This window comes from Anopheles maculipalpis, chromosome 3RL (assembly GCF_943734695.1).
Source record: "Anopheles maculipalpis chromosome 3RL, idAnoMacuDA_375_x, whole genome shotgun sequence".
Taxonomy (NCBI): domain Eukaryota; kingdom Metazoa; phylum Arthropoda; class Insecta; order Diptera; family Culicidae; genus Anopheles; species Anopheles maculipalpis.
Window position 1 is genome coordinate 6,192,879 of NC_064872.1, and position 23,543 is coordinate 6,216,421.

Genomic DNA, 23,543 nt, shown 5'->3' on the forward strand with positions numbered 1-23,543 from the left:
ACCGCTATATACCAAAAGACCTCCTAGTGGAGAAGTCATCTTTGTCTAAAGAAGTTCCTCAACGTTGTCGTCCTGTAAACCCGATCTAACTCTTCTAAAACGTCTTATCGTCATGAGAGACTTGTCATTTCAAGGACCTTCAGACTCCTCAAGTCTGTTATTTAAATCTACTGCTTGCAATTCTTACGTCCTAATCATACTACAGCCGAAGGACAACCATTCGATCAGATCTCTGCATACCTACAATCGTAATAACAGAAATTCAATCAAATTCCTGCAAGAAAAGCTCGCGATCTAACATCTCCGAATCGGTCCAAACGATGCCAGCAGACAAACCTGTAATAACAACCCCAAAAACGCCATCGCTAGATATCTCCTCTAGTAATTTGCCAACTATCGAGGTAGTCACAAGTATGGCAAGAAGGAACAATGCCCGAAGCCGCTGCCATGCACGTGTCGGAATCGATTATGAGCGGAATATTGTCACGCCATTCCTCGCTTGACTTGCTTTATTGAGTGGCCCTTTGCTGTTATTCGCGCACCGTGGAAGGCGATAAATGTACGGAGGGTTGGGATATAGGCTGTTGTGTCACCACTGGTAACGGGTGACATTACCAGCGCAGGACAACCGAACCCATCCTTCCAACCGACTCTACTCTCGTTAACACAATCACAAAACAACTGATAATTATTCGGACCATTTCCAACAGTTTAGTCGTTTTGAGTGAGATGAAAACAAACGTGTTGAGATTAGTAACTTATCTCACTTCTGAAGAAAACTTCTCACCATCTTCACTTAATTCGATTTTAAAGGCACAAATTATTGCACACACCCACACTTTCGCTTCAAAATGGTTGTCCTTTTGATGTTAATTCTTGCAAGTTCTCAACCGAAAATTGAGAGTCATTATATGGAACACGCGGACAATAAAACTACTATCAAATGGGTTTAACGGGTTTTATTGTTATAGTTTTAATCATTTCCTAATGACACGTCTGATGAGACGTGTGAGAAGCATTCCTAGTACAAAGAAAGAATGAGAGCAATCTCGTCAGTAGTGTCCCGGGTGTGCACAGAATGATGAATTACCTTTTTTCGTAACTCATGTAGTTATGATGAATTATAAGAGGCACTATAAAGCAGGCAAAATTCTTCCAAAGCGCAGAAGGAACGACTCTCAAGTGTTCGGGGAAATAACCGGCATGGAAGTGTTGGAGTGTGAAAATTATCCCTTTCACCATCGCAAGGACATGTTGCACAATTAAATACTTACTTTATATTTGTTTTACACTCACGCACGGTGACAAAAAAAAACCCCCCGGATGTCAAAGGACCGGAACTCGGGAGGATTCTACACTTTCAAACAGGACAGAAGGGTGTTCTAATAAGGAAGGAGGATTAAATGGTGATGGTCGCTTTTTGAACCCAAGGTTTTGAATGCTTAATAGCTTATGACTCGCCTTTTTGGGAACGCTTCAACCCTCGGTGCAAGTGGAAAGTGGTTAATGATTTATGCCGCTTTATTAAATTTCCTAATCGTCGGTAATCCGGTCGACAAATAGTCAACTTATTGTGTGCGGGAGGGAGTCCCGATGCCTTTGTGGCCGATGAGAGGGAGAGAGATCATCAACATTATCAGGCACTATCATTTCTTCGCAGTAAATGAAGGAAGGGGAATTTTTATTGATATTTGTAGCCCAACTAGTCCCTCACGGTGTGTCATGCTTCGGATTTTGTTTGGTGCTTTATTTAACACTTGGCCCACTGGATTTTTGAGAACCGTACCATATGGATTCGATTGCTCAGGTGAGGGGTTTCGGTGGATTTAGTTTGCTAATCTGGCTTGATCTCCTCCGGAGCTATTTCTACCGTATGGTTTTTAGACAAAGGGAGCAGCATATTTTTGTTCATAAAAATTACTTTTCTGGCTCAAAAGAAATGTTTGATAAACATTACAAAACTTCTTCTGCAGGCTGCCAAAATCAACACCCCTAAATCGCTGTACCCGACGTGAAAGAAAAACAAAACTAGCAGCTTTTCCAGCGTTTCGTACCACGGACGATACATCCAGCGCAACTAGGAGCAGAGAATTCCGCCCAGGACTTACAAGAGTTTTATTTTTCTTCGCCTGCATACACACGCTCGGCCATGTTGACTCGGTTTGTATTTTTATTTTTTTGTGGGACAGCGCACAGCACACGAGAAAATCCTCGATCCTCGGTCGGGAGTGGAAACTTTCAAGAGATCTTAAGATTATGTGCCCGAGAAAAACAACCTCCAGGCAGATAGTGGCGCTAGGTAGCGTCGCGGTGGGCGATACGATAAGAGTCAAACAAAACAGAACGAAATACTTTGCGCCTTGAGTACTGAATGTGAGCGGGGGAATGGGAAGGTGGGGTGTATCTACTCCAACTTGGAGCGTAATCCTTCGAAAGTTCAATCTGAAGCTTACGTTAGCTGGTTGGTGGTGTAACCGTTGCATATAACTGGAGATGTTGTGTAGTAAATAAAACAGAAAAAGACTTTTCTAGTGCGGTTTATACTGTAATAATAAGAACCTCGGACAGCAAAATAAGAAATAAAATAGAATTTTGTAAAAAAAATTGCATACCTTTAGACGTTTTTAAATGTTAAATGAACGCCAATTGCATACATTTAGGCGTTATCTCTCTTTCGTTTCGTACAGTCAATTCGTGATCCGTTTACGTAACTTGATCAAAAACTGTTCCGCCCAGCTAGAGAGCAAAGAAGGTCAAATTTAATAAACCATACCACCCACCGGTCCCGTGGCTGAATGCATAAAGCCTTCGCAGCTCGCAACCGTTTTGAGCACTTCCGTAAACATGATTTGTTTATCCTGCTGGCCGGCTATTCGTTCCACCATCGACCTTTGTTTGACGAATCGAATTCTTTGTGCTGTGCAGTGGATTCTTCGATTCCACGTGCAGTGTGTGTACCCAGCCCAGGGGGTCAAAAAGATTCACGTGCAGCAGCAGCAGCAAGTGGTTTTTCGGGAACAAATGCCTGGTGCTATAATTTAAAGGTTGTTTTCACCGTTTGTTCACTACTTAAGTGGGGATTTATACCCACTCTGGCGTTGAGCGACAAGGCAATGAGGTTGTATTGTTGTTCGATTGTGTATTTTGTACAACAATTTCGCCTTCCAATAATACAAATTTTTGTTGGAAAGAAATGAGCAAGAAAATGATGCAAGTCGGGAAGTTGAGGTAAGGATTTTATCATATCAAAAAGCGTACACTAATCCCATCATTGACCAGTTCAAACAATTCTTTCTTTATACTAAACGCACATCAGATATCATAAAATACAATCCTGTGCATGATAAACAAAAGCATCCATTATTCGACGTTTACAATTCAATTCAAATCGGGGTTACTAGCAAATTGTTCAATTTTTGGAAAAAATGGATTTAAAAAACAATTCTCTTATAAGTTTCCCTAGAATGCGTATGCCTTCCGGAAATGTTCGCCCTTCTGCTGTACTTTCTTGTGCCACACAAAACACAGCCCCATAAAAGCAAGGATCGGTCCAAGAGTATCTTTTGTTTCATAAGTGTTACCGACAAGTAGCGCTTAAGCAAATACACCACCGCGAATCGGTAGCAATCATGAATAATGCATATGATAAAGCACACGAACACACACACACACACACACCATAAATACACAATTCCGCCGCATCAATTGCAAAATAAATTCCTCCTTTTCCCTCCCAAAACCCCCACGTTGCACTTGACGGCGGGTTCGCACTGTCTACCGTGGTGGCTAAACGAAACGGTGCATAATTGAAATAACTCAAACGAATCGAGATCTCAAAACTCAACAGCCGCACCAAGCATATCCCGCATCGATCCCGAAATGTGGTCCATTAATGCTCCTAAACCAACTGTTATACTTTCGCCAACGAAGCCTCCAGCTGTACACGGGAGAACACGTACAGAAAGGGAAGGACCCCCGGGAGTGGTACAAACACACACACACACACGCAGTTGCCTCCGACAGAAGCCACTCTTCTGGTCTGGCAAATGACGGTGGTGCAGGTGGTGTATGAAATAAAAAAGGGAAACATTATTCAAGCGTAGGTAAAGCTTCCGGTCGGAACAGAAGCAGCAGTTCTAGTGCAAGAGGAGGTTTTCCTTCCCATCTTGCCTCTACCTTTTTGCTGCACACGTTCACCACACTCTCTCCTTGCCTTACCCCTGTTTTCTATCCTTTTGGCCTTCCTGACAATCCTTAAATCCCGTGGATCCGGTCGTTTGCCCGTTTTTTCATATCCTTTTAGTGTGTGTGTGTATATGTGGGGCGCAAATTTTTCAAGTGCACTTTTTAACTACCGTCATTGTTCGGTTGTGTGATAAAACAGAGAGAGAGAGAGAGAGAGAGAGAAATACGGTGAAAAAAAATCAACTTGTGATGAGCATCTCCTGCGGTGTGCAGTGGTTTATGTGGTTCAGGATAGAAATGGATAGAAGTGCCTAACTTTCTGTCTTTTAGTACAATCTTAAACATAAATGCAAGATTTTTCTTCGTAAAAGAATTAGAAAATTAGTAATAGGTTTTAGCAACACAATAAAAAAATATAAATTTGCTCTTCTGAACCAAAATTACCATAATTGGGCTGGAAACAGTAGATAATGATAGAAAGGTGTAATTTATTATGCTTATTATTATGTTACTAAAATATTAAATTTACCCTTCCCTCCAAAAGTTTGATTAAAAGATTAAAAGATAAGTGGTTTTATAATTATTTTAAACAATGTCTAAGCTTACAGTTTTGCTGACCCAATTAAATAATCTCTAGTAGCACTTTGTAATTTTGTGGTTGTGAAACTTCGAGTAAAATGTGTAGAAATTTCAAAATAATACTATTTTTACCTCTATTCGATAAACCATCTTTCAAAAGCTTTATATAATATAATATAATATTGACAAAAGATAAATCATCTGCTAACACTCTTTAAAACATAAATCTATTTTTAACACATAAAAGAAATAAAATTAACGCTAAATATCACTTTTTAACATGATAAGTGTAATAGCAAACTGTTGTATTTTACCCAAGCCGAAGGGCAATGTCTCAACATCCCTTCTCGCACCCCGAATTTCTGCCTCTCAAGTGAGTGCATTCCAAACCCTCTTTTCCCGTCCGAACGACCCAAACGACCTGGGCCTGGTACGCTCTAAAGTAGGATAGGATTATCGCTCATATTCCACTCTACCACTCTCAAACCGTAAGGATACGACGCTGGTAGCGCATAACGTTTCGTTTTATTCCCCATTTTTAAGCAGCAACCAGTTCAACCATCGAACGAGCGGGAAAAATCAACCGGCCCGGTAAAAGAATCAAAGGCGCATAAAAACCCAGGCAGCCGAAATCGAGCGTAACAATTTTACGCTCACAATCGGGAAAACGCACCCTCTACGGTCGGTCGGTCTGCGCCGTCATTGTTGTGCTGCTGTTTGCGATTGTTGTTGTTGTGAGGGGCCATTTGGGCAACAAGAGGTTTACCGATGGGCGGGTGGATGTCCCCGTAACCGGGCTGAAAATGGCAAGGCAACAAGCAAAAGATACGCAAAAGAGACGGAAGCGGGGTCGGTGGGTGAGAAACCAGACGAGAAATGAATTGAAAAATCATTTCATCACGGTCCTTTTTGGCAGGACTTGCTTGCACCAAATAACAGATAACCGAAAGCCACCGGAACATCCTGGGTAAAGGGACGGGATTTTGTTTGGTTGCGTAAGCTTACACGCAACGATTAGCACGCGCGGGATAAGGATCAGGATTAGGATTGGATGCCTGCAGTTCATTTCCTTCTTTCCATTTTTTGTTTGTGCTTTGTTCCGGTTGATAAGAGGTGCCATGAGGCGCGCAGAGAATACCTGGGATTAGGGCGCAAATATTCATGGTAGGGTGAATAGGAATAATATTTTAGGAGAAATGCTTCAATTACTTAGAGCTGCTTCAAACTTCTTCAGCGGCTACGGACTTCTCAAACGACTCAGGATAACTTACACTGTTCTGAGCTGCTTCAAATACACTAGAATCCTTTAAATACTCCGGACTACTCTAGCTACGTCAGATTTCTCCAACTAATCCAGACTGCTTCTTATTCTCTTTAGTGCTAGGCACTACTCCCAATCACTACGAACGAAGTACAACTCCATACTACCGACGACTTTCCCCAAAACTCCCGAATAGGTAGATTACTATTCCACTAACGCATCCATCTAATGCAACACCTCATCGTTCCAGTACAAAATACTAAGAATAAATGCTAATAAAGACGATTACAGATGTATTTAGCTACAGATGTGAGAGCTTTTAAAAGTAAAAGAGAAATTAAATGTGTCAAAGGACCAGCCAAATGCTAATTTTGATTTTTTTTAAGCCCTATTCCCCTAATGAAACACCAAGATTGATCAATTTTAAGGCATTTTAACCGTTCCACCAAAATAAGGATCAAACGACTAAGCAATTTTGCCGCCAGTATCGGTAACGAATCATTCCCTCCAATATGTATTTCTTTCCTACGTTTAATTATATCTTTCTAGCTACACACAAGCGATATATTCTCATTCTCATCTAACTGCGACAAATACGGCCACTATTATTTGACAAAAGGGCTCCGATAAACCAATAGTCCTCTCGAATGGATCGGTTTCGAATATATTGGTTCGTTTGAAACGCTTTGAAAGCTTCGTATCACATTTCCCTCAGACTGTTTCTTCATACGGCATATACAGGAGGAACTTTTTCGACCCAAAATTGCGTTCCACACACTGAGCAAATAAGCCAACCCGCGAATCCACCCCCTAGCATCAAACTACTCTACTATTATTTTCTATTCAATTTAGACAAATCCGATCGATTCCTGTCGAAGCACACACACACACTTTCGCTTACTTAGACCTCAACCAACTCCCAAAATGGAGATGAGCTCGTGCTCATATCGGTGGGCTCAAATCAAACTAAATTTACCCGACGTTCCGCAACCCGTTTGTGTGCGTGCGACTAAATGGAATCAAACAATTGCCCCTGACACTGGGAATTGCTGTGGAAGAAATCGAAACGATCCGGAATATTTGTATATTTGTGTACCGCAACACATTGCAATCGCATATGGCGCAGAAAGTGTGCGCTTCGGGGGAGCACCAGCGACCAGGGATCGATGGTGCTTGCAAGGTGGAAATTTATTCAAATCAGACACTTCCCTGCTAACCGGGCAATTGAAATCGGCAATCGAGATCCGAGCACACTCGGTTTCGAAACGCAGAAAACGCACACGATTGCGTTTGATTGAGTGTGCTTTCCTCCCCCCCGGCGACCAGCCGGCTTCTTCTACGGGGTCCAACTAAGCATCCGGCGCACTATGTATGCAGTGGGAACAAATGTGAGTGAAATTGAAAATGCTGTTTACGGTGTCGATACATCAAAATCGGCGAATTACGTAAAAAAAAGCGATTAATGGGGATGAAAAAGCGGATCAAATACGGCGGATAATATGCGAAAACAATTGTGGTCAAAACGAGCTGAAGCAGCTCAAACTAGACACAGACACACAAGACACAAACGGGAACTAATGGAGTTCTTTTTCCACAACCTAACTTTAGAATCGTAAAAACTATTTCTATTTTTATACAAAAAAAAACACAAGTTTTAGCTGTTGATAAGTGATCTTTTGTTAGCCTTGTAGTTAAATAAATAATTGCATAAATTATAAAGCATAATTTAGGTTTGAATTTCCTCCTCATAATTTCCCACTGTTCAAAGGCACATCAGTGCAATTTAAACGAGAATCTAAACGCTCTTCATCACCCGTGAGAGGAAGGCTTGGCGGGTTTTTTGGTCAAATCAAATTCGCTTCATATCCCTTCTAGCCTCGGTTTATTTGATGATTCTAAAGTGTTTTTTTTTTGCAGAGTTTTCGATATCCTAGTGCTGCCATCAGTCTGTAGTACGCTGCTTAAAAACAAAATCGAACTCCTGCTGGTTGATAGGATTGTGATATTGAGACATTTCGCATCATCCCTTAGCACAACCCAGAAGCACAGCTTGGAACTAAAGCTCGTAATGAAAACTGAAGCACTGAAAACGTTTGAAACATCCTTACGCACATTTAAATAGTTATTTAATTAAGTGCGATTCAAACGATCCCTCCGCGTGACGAACACAAATTCGATTGTGTGTTGCCGCTTCCGTTCTTTGCGGGGAATGATTTAATTCGCGTCTTTTTTGATGAGCTAAATCAAACCGCGACTAGTGGGGGTTCCCTCTCGATTATAATGTTCCTTTGCGAAGGGTGAAGCATCAACTCATTCACGCCCAGCAGGTTGTCTAAGAATTAGTCGGTGTCGCCCGCTTTCGTGTCGATTTTCTCAATTTCTCGTCGCAAGCGGCCACCACCTGGGGGTCGTTTTTGTCCCCTGTTTTTTTGCGGCACAGTATGTGTTCGGACACTTGAATCAATTTTGATTTGTCCTATCGCTTCACGATCACCAGAGCACCAGCACCGGCACCCAATCCGTCCATTTGCGTGTTTCTTTTACGGGCTGAAAATTTAATAATAAAATTTCCTTCCAAAGGACAACATCCTTCGTTATGGTTTTTGCTTTGACAAGAGCAAATCTCGGTGCCCCGGTGGCTGTACACCAGTAACCAGTAACCAAGTGGGAAAAACAAGAGTATCAATAGAATAGAAAAAAAAGACCGCCACGTGGCAAACGGACCCTTGCGTGAAATGATATGTTTATTTTCACACCCAATATTTCCGGCCCGGTTCGGTTGCGAAATATTGTGGCAATTTGTGTCAAATCGGGAGCCTCCGACAAGCACTTGTGCTTCACCTGTGATGTAACTAAGGCACCATCAAATGCTGGATGTGGCGTGAGAATTTGCGGCAATATTTCCTCACAGTAAACATGGTACCGGGATTTCTCTTTTTCTTATTCCTTCCCCCTTTGATATGGCCCCGTGTGTTTGGGCAAAACATTATCTCAAGCATCGGCACGTGGGCTGACGCTTGGAAAGGCGTTACATCCCACAGGACGCGTACGATACGGTACGATTGACTTGACGCCACGTGATCAACCATCAACGTGTCCAAAAACACGGGGTGTCTGCTGTTCTCGAGATATGGTGTGAATGATTTTTATTACATTCTTTACACCGGAAAATTACACCACCGTGTTACGGTGTTTGTACAGTGCCCACATCGTTCGCGAGGCACAGCGACCTAGCAAATAACAGCGGCTAAGCTGCTTCAAAACACACCGCACGACCGTCGAGGGTAATTCGGGCTTGTGACCAACCGAACTTCAAAGAATGCCAGAAACTATTGGGTAAACAACAAGCCGTTTTGGGTAGTGGAAAACAAAACAAACCTTCAATCTGGTGTTTTGAGAAATTAATTTGCTTTTTTTCGGATTAAATCTTGTTTGTTATTGCACGCTTCACAATGATTACAATCGAAAAAGGATTACATACCGTTAGTATTTTGATTTGTTTTTTCCTTGTGTACACTTTGCAATTGATTGCGTTCCATTTTGATAGAAGGATTGCATACTTTGAAAACAAAATATTATGTGGGCCACGAAGCGCTTAAATTTATGCAATTTAAATAACAAACTACAATTCTTCGTAGCTTCATAAACATAAACATAAACATAAGAGAGAAAACATTGAAATTCAAACCTTGTATCGGACACTCATGTACTCACGAAAATTTCTAATATCGTCAACTCACATTCAGGCACCCGTCCACACACAAGAGTACATCGAATTTTTACTTTGGACAAAGCTGGAACTGTATAGAACCTTTGCAGTCTCTCTACTCACGTACACCTCTGCATCTTGGACATTTTCTAACGCTGAGGAACATGCCCAGATGCCGGTGGGCTAGTCACGTCACGGGAATAGCACCGGACGACCCAACCCCGTAAAGTCCTTTCTGGCCGTCCCCATCGACAGGAGAGGGGTGGTAGGCCCAAATTTAAATGAAGTTATGGCGTTGATCCGTCCGCCCAAAAGGCGAGACCACAAACCGCTGCACCTTATTTGACACTTTCGCAAAGACAAAGCTGACAAACTCCATTTTTATTCCATTTTCCCAACAAACGCAAACAGTCAAAGCAGCTATCCACATGATCATAGTAGCCAACAGTTAAACATTCTCCTGCCTCTCTGTCTAATTTCTCTTTCTAAACACTTCTCCCTTTCCTAAACAGTACCATTCAGTCCCCAGTTCCACCGTACCGCATCGCAAAACACATCCAGGGAAAGAGGAGACCCGCAGACACGCTGCCTGCATCCAAATTCAAAATCTTCCTCATCTTCGCACAGTAGAATGGCGTCCGCAGTTACACTGACTGCTGAAGACTTTGGCTCGCTAAAGGACGGGATGGGCCGTAGTGTGTCGGTGCAAAAATTTTCCTGGAAAACAGCGGCCGGTTTGAAGCTGTCCGTGCTGAATCTAGACGCAGCCATCGTGGAACTTTGTGCACCGGATCGAACGTGGAAGAATAGTGCGAATGTGTTGCTAGGGGTGGACAACCTGGACGAGTACTTGCAGCTCGATTCGACGCTCATCTGCAGAGCTCAGTTTGAGAAAGGATGGCCAATTCTCACTCGAAATGTGGTCCGAACGGATGCTCCTACCGGCCGTACGGTTGATCTGAATCGTGTTTGGCATTCCTTTGTAAACGAAACACGTCTACATCTAAGTTTGGTGCGCAAATCTGCAGCAAAACATCGGAACACATACGCTACGGTCACGATCAGTGTGGAACCATCGAATGTGGTCCGCATCCAGTATCAGACCTGTTGCACAAATGGTGAAGTTTATCGGCTAGCTCACCGATTTCTATTCAATCTTGGAGGCTGCGATTCGGGTGCCCAGGGAACGTTTGAGCATGTCGTGCAACTGAATGCAGACTCTTACGTGGATGAGAATCGGAACCTTCGAACTGCGGGAGAAAACTTTACCGATCTTCGTATCGCACAGCATCTGGGTCTGAGCCTCTACAAGGCACGAAACGAAGGTTTGCACGATGTGGACGGAATAAGTGGAATCTATGGGCTTAACAATACAGCCGAAGATGGATTTGCACTGAGACTCATTCACACCGGAAGTGGACGTGCGATGGAGCTGTACTGCAATTTTCCCTGGATGCACTTTTCCAGTCTAGATCATCTCCCGCCGGGGAAGGATGCGATCGTTCCGTTCTACCCTCGGGAAGGTATACAACGCGTATCGCTAATCTTCGATCTAGAACAGCTAATATTGGCCGTTGTTAGCGGGACAGAAGAACACCCGAGCGATGAAGAAAAGGATGAACATTCGATGGTTGAAAGTGTCGTCAATGTAAATCCCGACCAGCAGCAGGAAGCTTCAACTTGTTCGGGAAAATACATTAAGAATGATGGATTTCTAATACACCCTTTGGCGTGTCCCTTCCGACCGGTGGCGAGTCAAAAAGTCATATCCGATCTACCTGAAACCCATCCGATAGCTTCATGTCGAGGACAAACTCCCGTACCCTTTATTGGACATGTAACTCTGAAGTTCGGTATCTGTAAAGCACTCGCGAAGGAAGACCCTCAATCACCGCCCAGTTCCAATTAACTCGCGCACCAAATGGAAGCCTAATCAGCGAGTGGAGCGAGAAAAAAAGGCAATTTCGCAAATTTGCTTCCAATGCAATACGTCGACCCGTTGTCCTATGGCGAGCCAGTACCAGGGTGGAAAATAAATATGAAATAGAAGCCAGAAACTCAACCACCGGAACGGATTTGATTGCATCGGAATGGTACGAAGCCCAGAATACGGCCAGTCAGTTTTCAATAACAGCACAAGGCAAGGCATTTGAGAATCAATCATCGTTTACCCTTTTTTCGGAGATAGTGTTCCTGTTATTGCTTGGTATCGGTATCGTTCGATGGACTTATCTATTTGCGGTAACATTAATCGATGTAAAATATGAAGTAGAAAAATTATTTGAAATTCAGAAGTACAGTAAAAAGAAGTGTTTGGACTCATTTTACTAAATACACTGTTTGGTAATATTATTTCTCCTAATATTACTCAACGAGAAACGCCTAATGGCATGCAAACGGCTTAGTAAAAATAGATTTTTCATTTAAGTGTTTGCGTTCGACAAACATCTAAAAATAGACAAAAGTCTCATCAAGGTTATTTTAATATAAAAATAATAAATATGCATCGATTATTTCTACATAAATAATTTATTCTATAAAGACTATATAATCGACATAAAGCACGAACAGCAAAGCACCAATCTGAATCCATTCCCAAGTCCGTGATCCACCATGCGTCTCCATCGTGTCTCCCTTCAAACGCCCCCCGGACATAGGACCCTACAATATGCTGCGGCTTCTGTTAATATTGATGTTGTTTGTATCAACAGTAATAGTAGTTCGGTCGCCGCTCGAAACTTGGACGGAAGCCATGCCATCCATCTCCTTGTGGTGCGCTCCAACACCCCCGGAGGGCGTAATATAAAGTTCAATTCGATTTGTGTGCCAGCGCACCCGGTTGACTGTGCTCTGTTTGAGTAGCCCACCAACACCACACCAGTAGTAGCAGCACAAGTGGAAAGTGTCCGGATTAGAATCGGAATCGAATTCCGGCACAAAACCGACCAACCCCACAGTTTACCGAAGCGACCGATCCGTAACCTTACCCATACTCGTTACTGTGTCTCGCGTGTGCTCGAATGATATCGTATAGGGTGGTGTCGATACTACGCCGATTGCCTTTGCACATAACTGCGTCCATCTTGTGAAGTACACGGAACCATCCTTCGGGGACTAGCGATGGAAAAGGTCAGAGCGAACATTTTCCAATATTGTAAAGGCACCGCCGCGTGTGCAGCCGGTGCTGCACCGTTAGTTTTGCTTGAAAAACCAATAACTTGTTTGCCTGGGTTCGAGAAATGGGGGAATTGGGATTGAGAAACTTTTGCAATCGATGAACGGAACGGCACCCGGGAAAAGTGTGGAGAAGGTACGATTTTTTCCTTCTACTTTACGCCTGGAAACCGCCATCTCTAAACGTTTTCCAAGCGGTCTTTGTTGCGAATGCCACATCGCTGCGGTAAGTTTGGTTACGCGTCACGAACACATTCTCCGGTGTGCTATTATTGGGTGTTGGAAAGCGAATGGAATTTATTAACTCTCGGAAAGGTGTTTCGTTTTGAAGTTATTGGAAAACGTGACGCTCAACGATGAAGGCGCTTAAAAGAGACTTTTTTCCAATACATACAAGCACACGCGGTGAAGGGATTTGTTAACTGAAATTTAATAAAAAGCACCGAAAAGTATGTAACTTACAAATCCAAATCACTAATTCATATCCAGTTGTTTAAAAGAATAACCGAAATGAACGGGGAACGTCGCGCCAAAAAGTATGCAACCCGCAGAAAAATTTCTTCAATAAAAATTTTATTACAATATGGCATTTTTTTTACTGCAAAATACCTATTAAAACTCAATAAACTAAACACAAAAAATACTTCCAAAATTTGGCATCTATTTCGAACATTTGCCGCAAAGCAAGCATCAAAATTATTGCGCCAAAAAGTATGCAATTAACAAAGCAAAATCTTCATTCACCGTTCTGTTTTTGATTTTGAACTTGTTAGCTGTTGACACATAATATTATGCATTTTTATTACTCTCAATGTCCCAAATTGAATGTAAAAACCACACCATTCTGTCACTATTTCAATCCTTCCCTGTATTCAGCACATTCCGCCATTGAAAGATAATAAGACCAAAAGGACTGTTCGAAACAAAACGAACAGGAATGTAACCGAATATACCGGTTCCAAAAAAGTGTCCCAAACCTGCTCTCGGAAGCCACGGAAACATCTGCCAGCCGCTGCCGATGCTGGCTGTAATGGTGTTTTAAATATGTAAACTCTGTAAATTCGTTTATCGTGTCAATAAACAGTTTTGCTTGTCAGCGCCTTGCGCTGCTTTCCCATCGTTGCCATACGATTACCCTCGGACAACGGCTCGTCTAGGGATTCACTCGCTCGATGCACTACTTGCTGGATGTGCAAACTCCGAGTGCCAAAACAGCTGCAATCATTCTCAGAATTCTGGCGTCCTGGGTGTGGATGGGAATGCATTTCGTGAAACCATTTTTCCGGACGTTCCAAAGCAAACGCGATGATTTCGCGAACGAAAGGCTAGTTTTTTTTTTGTTTTTGCAGAAAAGCACTAGATACCCATTGAGAGTTGGTCAGGTTGTGGGACCATCCAGTGGAAAGAAGAAGACAAAAACTCAAGACTCAAAGCTTGCAGATTAAAAAACGTAACACACCTTCCACGCTCTGGTTTGCCCAACTTCGACAGACACAGCAGACGCAATTCTCTTGTCAAATTTACTTTCCACCTCACCGTTGGCACACGCAAGCCTCAAACACGACTGCCCAAATAGTACGCGGTGCCATTTAATTGTGCTGTGTCCTGCGTTCGCAACAGGGAACAACTCTGTCTGATGTTTGTCTTTTTTAAGCGTTATTTGTTTGTCTACGACGAAAGGAAAAGTCGTACGTTGGAAGTGCTTTTGTAATGAGCAGCGTTTTGTTTGACGTCAGAAAAGGGTGACTCTGTAGCCGAGAGGTCTCTTTTGAACAGTCTTAATTGTGCCGTAGGCACCAACTGTCATCACAGAGTAAATATTGGTAAGACAGAGCTGCTATCGTTGATCGTTATTTAACATTTCGCGAGGTAATTTCGTTACCTCGCGAACTCGTAAAGTTTATTGACCTCAAAGTACTCAGGTAGGCACTATACTATAATTTATACATAATTTAAGTACATTCGCCTGAAGGTATGCAACATATTGATTTTAATCGCCAAATCTTCCGTCGAGAGCATAATCGCTTAGCAATTTCATACATTTAGGCGCACCGTCCCACAGACGTTAGTTTAATTACCTTTCCCCTAACAGCAATCAATGCTCGATAACAGGATTTTAGCTCCGCTACAAATAACTCAATTTCATTTGATTCATTCACACATAAAGCTCCTTTCCCTTGGGGCCTAACAGTTACTAACCAATAAAGAGGCTGCTGTTTGATCCGATTGCTCGCAAACAGTCACACTAAAATGTGCGCATGACGAAGCACGCACAGCCGCATGCACAACTATTATTTGCAGAAAGGATCGGATCAACATCTTGCCTCGAGTGTTTCATGCCAGGCATGGCCCATCCGCCATGGGAATCGAAATTGCTGTGCTCTCGAGCTCTCACTCTCTCTCTCTCTCACTCGACGTTCTGCTGGGCGGCACTCAAGCACCTAACTCAAATAGCCCCGAGATATTATGTGACAAAATCATAATCCGTACAAAATCATATTGTTGCAGGAAACCGGGGAAGCCATGTCCTTTTATCGTCTTACAATGTTTTGTTATTTGCTGTGTACACACGACGCACGCAAAGCCCCTCAAGCTCAACACAACTCGTTCGAAACGGCCAGGGTGACCTTTTACGGTTGGCCCTTTTCGGTCGCTGTTAAGGAGGATGCTGTTTTATTGAACGATGACGACGATGGTGGTTGAATATTTGGATTCTTGAAACAGTACTGCCCCGTAGGCTTTCGACAAACTGGTCGAAGTGTAATTAGATGTACAGCTTTTCAGGTTTTGTTGGGAACAGTAGCTTTTTGAAGTTGCTGTAATCTGATGAGTGTTTGATTGAATTTTACAAGTGAGCATAACATATTCAAGAAATAGATTTTGGCTTACATTAAGGCTTTATAGAGCTGGTAGGCGCTTCAGAAGATTCTAATAAACAGAGCAACATTACAGATAAACGTGCCTAACCATCCAAACAATCGAAACGATTTCCATCAACGCACAATCTGACGCATTTGCTAATAATACTTGCTGCTGTCCATCCATCCACGAGTATTGTGTTCCCTCATCAGAATCATTCGTCATTTTCCTCCCACCATCTTGCTGACCTTCATCCATGAGTAACCAATCTACCGATTCACCGTCCCGTTCTCGAGTAGCAGGTTTTCTTGTTTAGGAACACAAGTTTTCGAACCCATCCGGTAAGGTCCTCTTCAACATCGCTCCCCACGAAAGAAAAGTAAAAACAATAATCGAAACAAAGGCCCTTTTCCTTCAAGCTTCGTAACAACTTGGTTACCATAGCGATGAGCGGAAAGAGGGGGCCGTCCGACACGCCAACAACAAAAGGACGGCTTGTCCCAAAATGCTTCCCCACCATCGGCATCGGGCGAACAATTACACAGCATTCTTCCTTTCATCCTTTTTTTTCTGACGACCGGCAGAGGAGACGCTCAATTGAGTTGATTCTTCATAACAATTCAATCATGTCCAAGGAGGGATGGCACTGAGCATCGGAAGCCATTTTTTGGCTTCTTTGTGTGTGTGTGTGTGTGTGTGTGTGTGTGTGTGTGTGTGTGTGTGTGTGTGTGTGTGTGTGTGTGTGTGTGTGTGTGTGTGTGTGTGTGTGTGTGTGTGTGTGTTTGCCGATGTGTACGAAAGTATCCCCGAAAGCACTAATGAATGATGCTCAAGCTGTAGGCGCATGCTTTTATTGGTTACGGAATCCAGTGTCCGGACAAGATAACTGATTATTTGCAATAAGACGAAATTTGCGGACGAAAAGATTTGGACGTTCGTATAGTACAATGGGAAAGCAGTGAGAGTGATATTGTCGTGTTATGGTCTTATGTTGCAGCTGACAGTAAGTAGAGAAGAGGCTTAAAGGAAAGTTTTATCTAGATGTAAAATACAAAATATGTCTTGTCAAAATAGGACATTGTGCGCACGTAAAAAAACTAGCTAATTTCAAAGTTGTTTGTTAATAAAACGAAAATTAATCGAGAAACACATATCGGATAAAATACGAAATAAATACGAAAACTAGGTAAACGCAAGAGATAAACTAATAAAGGAAAAAAACTAAGAGGTGAAATGAGTAGATTAGATTAAATTGTATACAACTATGATCATTCAACCATCTTAAAAATATATAATTGCTCTCGCAAGCAAGGAGCAAAACAAGATAACGAAGTTGGAAGATGCTTCCCATGCCGTCGGTAATTGTTTATCTGACTTCATTCCCTCAGAAGGGTTTTTTCATGATAAATTTAGAAATCAGGACAATACGGCACTGGACCGTCATAATTAATTATTAAAAAAAAATTAAGAACTACCATTAATTCAAACTACCATCAAAAATACCATCAATTCCCGTCCGGATGGAAGCTAAAGATTTAAAATAAATTTCCAAGAAACCAAAATTGCCAAGATTGTAGAGTGAAGAAGAATATAAGTAAAACTAGAAAAAGGCAACATAAAATATATTTTTCTTACTATTTTAAACCTTTCAAAGTATTTAAAATATTAAATAAAACAAACCATACAAGCTTGGAAACGCAATTCCGCCACATTCAGGCCAAAAAAATAAAACCCATTAGATGAACTCGTGGTTCGGTGTGTTATCATAAATTCGTAATACAGCACGAATAAGCAAAAACGCATCCACCGTTTACGACTGTCAAAGTTCAACACTGGCCACCTTCACTCAAATCAGCGCCGTCGGTAGCCGTGGATGCGCTTCGTGTGCTGTGTTGTATTGTTCATAGACACACACAGACAGAACTAGCGTACTCAATGTGTCACAAGTCCTTAGCCGGCATATTCCAAACCATGCCACGGAACCTCAGTTGTGTTTTTCATTTCCTTCAACTTCGCTACCGTACAAATTATCACATGTCGTCAAATTGAATTACTTTCCCTCAGCATCCCACCTTCCCACGCACTCACACACACACACACCTAAACACTTTAGATGGGAGTCGTCGACTCCTTGGCTATCCCTGACGATGCCAATTCCTGCTGAACAACAAGGATTGTTCTTTCATCGTTGAAACAGGCTTCTTGAAGCGCAAACGGTGTTAAAGGACCGTGAGTGGCTGCTTACATCCTTTTTCTATCAGCAGCTCCATACTGTCCCACAATTTTTGGCGAGGGGAGAGGGAGTAAAGGTGGAAAAGGTAAGAACACAACAGTAGTACCGAATCGTGTTTGTGTGAAGCGCTGTGTCCTCTGTAAAGGTTCGAAATTAAACCCCCAAAACGTCCTCCACAACGTGTAACAACAAGGGGTAACACAGAGCTACGCACACTACTTCACCAAATAGCGAAATTCTTATATACTCATCAAAGTAGCACACATCCATCCTGAGCAGCATAGAGTCGCCTCTTTCACACGCCCGCATCGCACTCTTCCATCTCCCTTCGCTACACAGACAACCTGTCACCAGGGACACACCCAAAAAAGGATCCCAAGCTGGAGGTTACACAGACGCGCACACACACACACCAGCGCAACTGTGCCCGTATATCGCTCTCACTTTCATCCGTACGGCTTGCGTGGCGTGGTTTTGCTAAAATAAATGTTTTACTTGCAAAGGAACACAGTTTGTACAACTTTTTTCCCTCGCCTGTATACCAGTCGGCCAGTTGGGTCGGTCGTGAGGAACTGGCGCCGGTTCTGCAGGAAAGTAAAAATTACTTTCTTGCTCCTTATATCTCTACATGTGTGTGTGTGTGTGACAAAGAGAAGAAGGAGATGCTAGGAGAGTTGGGATAGCAGGCAAAAGTCCTTTTCCCCCCAAAAAAAACCTTGACTTGCTGCAGATTTGCTGCCTTGTCTAGAAGAGGGTCTTCACACCAGAAGAAACCTGATTATTGTATTACAACTAGTAGCCTTCGTTCTCCCGGCTGGCAGGACATGTACGGCCATTTTCCACTTTCAACCCAACACGGTTGTATGAGTTTGCGTCATTCGTGTGTGAGAGAGCGAGAGAGACACGCAATTGCTTACGAACATATACGCGGCGCCATTTTACTCTCGCAGCAAGGACGTGGCGCAAGGAGTGTAAGTGGTGCCGCGACGGGACAAGCAGGACGAGATTTTCATCATTTCTCCGCCCATACCAAACCCGTTTCCAATAGCCCGTCGCCCGGGACAAAGCTACGGTAGGGATGAAAACTATTGACACGAGGGAGAGTGAGAGAGAGAAAACGAACAATGGTTAGAGCGGGAACAGGGAAGCAGGGAATGGGAGGGGGAGGGAACAGAAAGGGCAGGAAGGAAGCGACGGAAGTGTAGCGCGTGCAAAATTTTCACAATTTTCCACAAAGTTAAAATAACATTTTCATTCTTGCTTTCGTCGGTGCCGGTCACAGTCACACGTTGAGTCGATCGGTGTTGTCGTTATCTTCGGCACGGCGCTATCAGGACTATCACGACATCGGGCCATCTCTTTGGGCCATTTTTCTTTCGTTGGTACGTTGCGGTGAAATTGCAGTGTAAATTTTTTTCCGGATATTCAAGGCATCATTTTTAACGATTTTTTTAATGTAAGGAAATTTATGAGAAACTTTTCTTGGAGTCCTTGAAGGTGACAAGTGTATAAAGTGAAATGTGAGACAGTTGAAGACAAGTTGCTGCAAAATAAAAGGATATAAAAGATGTCCACAATAAGTGAAATCCTTCGCCTAGAAACGTGACTATGATCTTGCAGAAGAACTGTCCCGAAGTGTAAACCGTCAGTTCAATTACCGAAAAAACCCCAACAAAAAATGTACCACAATTCTTCAATGGAATTATTTTAATCAAGTGTGTGTGTGTGTGTGTGTTCAAGTGAAGAAAGTGATATAAATTAAACACACCCGAACTCGGAATACGATGCATCCCGCAGCAATGGCATCTCCACTGGACCTACGGCCGTCGGGATTACTATCGATCAGTACGTCATCTCCTTCGCATGCCTCATCGGTGGGCAGCAGTTCTTCGATTCTGAACGATAATGCAGCAAACCAATCGCAACCGCACCATTACTATACTGCCGGCCAACATCATCACCACCATCATCACAATTCGACCATTCAGACCCATCAGAGCCAGACTCCGTCGGGGAACAGGTCTAGTGCAGCAAGTCGTAACCGTTCGCGAAGTAGTTCCAGTTCCGAAAATGGAACGTCCGGTGGTACACAGAATCAACCCGATACGGACACCGGTGGAAATGGGGCTGGTGGGGAGGGTACAGCGTCCGGGAGTGGAAAATCCGGTAGCCATCGTTCACAGAGTCTTGTGAAGCCTCCGTATTCGTATATTGCGCTTATCACGATGGCAATACTACAGTCGCCACAGAAGAAGCTGACGCTAAGTGGGATCTGCGAATTTATTATGACACGGTAAGTAAGTTCCGTACTGGTAGAGCCCGAAGCGAAGCTCCTAGTACTCGCGTGTGTCTCTAGTGTCCAGTGTTTTAATGTTCAAATGGGTTAGTTTACTGATGGCGCCTGCCTGCTTTTCCATCCCTCGCAGGTTTCCATACTACAAGGAAAAGTTTCCTGCCTGGCAAAACTCCATCCGACATAACCTCAGCCTGAACGATTGTTTCATCAAAATTCCGCGCGAACCTGGCAACCCGGGCAAGGGCAACTTCTGGACACTAGACCCGCTCGCAGAGGATATGTTCGATAATGGGAGCTTCCTAAGGCGCCGCAAACGGTACAAACGTACCACGCTCGCCCAGAGTATGGGTTTCCCGGGTGTGTTTGCACCGTTTGCACCGTTCTGGATACGAAAGCCGGTCCCCGTGATACCGATGCATCAGTTCGGTCCTGCACATGCGGCGGCATCCGCTTCGGTGGCAGGATTTGGTGCAGACGGACCAGGAGGACCGTTGGGAGCATTGGGACCGGGCCGGCCAGGTGATTTTCTGCTCGACAGTAAGCTCAATCTGTTTGGTGCGGTCAAGATGGACGATCTTAATGTGGCCATGATGGAGAACAGTGATTTTCTGCAGCGGAACGTTGATAGTTTGAAGATTTCGAGTGCTATGAACAAGTTTTTCCACGGTTATCATCAAGGACAGGCGGGAGGTAGTGGACCGTTGATAGATCTTTACGAAGATGGACCACCGCCACATCCTGCCAGTCTCGGTGTGCATCCGGCGTGCAATGGTGGTCTGGTGCGAGAAGCAATATCCTATCCATATGGTGGACATAAGCTTGCTGCTACCCGCATTGGAGATCCGGAGCCAAACGGAGGCGATCGGAGAGGTGATTATGCGGAAGACGAGCACATCTCGGCCGATCTCGATATATCGAGCGATGATCGGATCGATGTGGAGAGTGAGGATGATTATAAATCTCCAGCAGATCGGGGTCCTGCTGGATCGCTAAGTTACCATGAGATGCTGCTAAATGGCCGCAAGTCTATCGCTGTGGAAGTTCCTTCAAACTCGCACCTGTCAGGTACATCGGGCTCACCAACCACCCATCCTGCAGCACCTTCACCAACGATCGAACCAACCGTGGACTACTCCCCACACTGTAGTCCATCGCGAACGGTTCGCGACTCAGACGATTACTACATCGAAGAAGACGAACAGTCGGACAAAGCAAGTAGCAGTGGAGGTTCCGTTGAGGAACCACCTACCAAGGAACGCCATGGACACTTTTACACCGAGCTACAACCATCGATCATTCCTACCGAACCACTGCACGGACTGCCAGACGCGGAGTCCGCTAGTCCCGGGTATGCGGACACGACGAAACTGCTCGATGGCAACGAACCTGCGTTTGCGTCCCGTAAGCGTAAATATGGCAACACGAAGGGATTCAGCATAGAGAACCTCATCGGTTGTAGTGTGGAGGATAGATGAATGTAAGAATGGTGGACAGCAAAGCCCAATAATACCAAAGAAACCCCAATTTCCCAGTGCTTCATCGTCATTCGTGTATGTTTTGTGTGCGTGTTTGTGTTTTGTGTAAATAGTTGAGCGGAACTGTCACTATATAGAGATTTGTTCGGTTTTCTTAAGCTCATAGGTAATGTTTTAGAAATCACCGAATGTCCCTACAGCGCAGCAAACAATCGATACAGAATGTAAATAAAATGCGGCACACGATTTTAGTCCTTTGGGGACATCCTGATGTCCTCTAGATGATCTATAAAAAAACTAAATCCTTAAAAAACGATTTGTGTGTTTTCTTGTCTAAGGTAGCTCCAAGTAACGCGTGTTCTAAAAAGAAGATAGAATATATTTTTAGACTTAATATTTCTTCTCGCACGTCCAAATTTTGATCCATTGTATCTTTTTAACGTTCTACGCCTTCCAATGCTGATCGGTACGCTTCTCATCCAGCGGTGCCTTCTTGACCACTCCTAAGCTCCCCGTTCGAAATACCTTCTCCGGTGGCACACATTTCGTGTGGACGCCACCAGCATTACGCGCTCCGTGCCGGATCCTGTTCACCGGTATGAACTTAGCCGGCACTAATTGCTGACCACCTTCCAGTGTCGTCTGAATACCACACGTCAAACATTTACTAGTGTTCGAGTTAGTGCCACAGTTTGCCGCCACTGCGGCAGAGGATGTATCGCCCATAACCACCACCGACGCTTGATGATCTTTTTCGATCTTCTGCCAACGGCTGAGCACCTCAACAAGCTGCTTTCGAATTTGAGAAACAGCTTGCGTCGATGCTTTCGCATCCAAACCCTTCACAAGCTCGTACTGGATCGTTTTGAGGTTTTGATCCACATCGTGCAGTTCTTCACGCAGTTGGGTGATCGTGCGCGAAAACTCACGCACTGTATCGTTGAAAGTGGCGTACGGAACGCGCTGCTGCATATCCGTCACTAGTGCGCGACGGTTTAGCTCTGTCTGAACGTCCATCTTGTCCGCTTTGGCGGTGGCAAGATAGCTTACCTGCTCATTCGCTGATCTTAGATCCGCCCGTAGAGCGTCCCGTTCTTTATCCATCCGCTGGAAAACACGTTCAAACTCCTGCACCTTCATATCGTGCCGGTCGATATGTTTGGTGATACTCTTGAAGTTTATCTCATAGTCCGACACAAGCATTCCCAAACAGTGTGCGTCCGTTTCGAGCTGTGCCACCTTTGGTTCTTGCGTTCCTACACGATACGATAGGTGATCCAATCCTCCGGCCAGTTTCAGTACATCTTCGTGTTGCGATTGACAGCGTGCTTTTAACGAAAGGATTTCTTCCTTTACTACTTCCAGATGATTGCGGCAGCCTTCGAGAATAGCTTCAAATTCGTTTGCCGTCTGTGTGGAACTTTCTTTGGCAACTCCTAGGGGCGTGGAGGGATGTTTCTTTCCAACGTTGCGTTCTGATGGACTTTTAGCTCCGGTAGACGCTGTATGGCTTGCAGAAGATGAAGATGTCGTTGATTTGGTTAAGAAATCTGAACTACGTTGGCTGATGCTGGTTATTGCAATTTCAGTACTACTCTCGGGTTGTGCCTGTGCAACTCCTCCTGTGTCTTTCGCTTTATCAGCTAAAATATCGTCCACCGTTTGGTTTACTTTTGGGGATGCATCTTCCTTTCCATCTAGACTTAAAAGTGTCTTATCTACAGGTGTCGACTTCGCATTTTGACCATCCTTGTCAGATTTCTCACCATCTT

At 43.8% G+C, this 23,543-nt stretch overlaps 3 protein-coding genes across 3 annotated transcripts in view; 2 read left to right on the forward strand and 1 right to left on the reverse strand.

Moving 5' to 3' along the window:
• LOC126565068 (alpha-tocopherol transfer protein-like) overlaps nucleotides 1-23,543 on the reverse strand; it is a 174,457-nt gene that overhangs the window by 120,580 nt on the left and 30,334 nt on the right. The window lies entirely within an intron of this gene.
• Nucleotides 10,366-11,643, forward strand: LOC126564739 (uncharacterized). Its single transcript, XM_050221835.1, has one exon. The coding sequence runs from the start codon at nucleotides 10,366-10,368 to the stop codon at nucleotides 11,641-11,643; it is 1,278 nt and encodes a 425-aa protein (XP_050077792.1).
• On the forward strand, nucleotides 19,785-21,771 carry LOC126564348 (fork head domain transcription factor slp2-like). The gene is made up of 2 exons (XM_050221367.1): nucleotides 19,785-20,293; nucleotides 20,427-21,771. The coding sequence occupies exons 1-2, from the start codon at nucleotides 19,785-19,787 to the stop codon at nucleotides 21,769-21,771; spliced, it is 1,854 nt and encodes a 617-aa protein (XP_050077324.1).

Bases quoted from the DNA above. Each gene is read 5' to 3' on its own strand.
- LOC126564739 (XM_050221835.1), top strand. From the start codon at position 10,366: ATGGCGTCCGCAGTTACACTGACTGCTGAAGACTTTGGCTCGCTAAAG.
- LOC126564348 (XM_050221367.1), top strand. From the start codon at position 19,785: ATGCATCCCGCAGCAATGGCATCTCCACTGGACCTACGGCCGTCGGGA. The intron at 20,294-20,426 runs GTAAGTAAGTTC...CATCCCTCGCAG, and splicing joins TGCGAATTTATTATGACACG to GTTTCCATACTACAAGGAAA.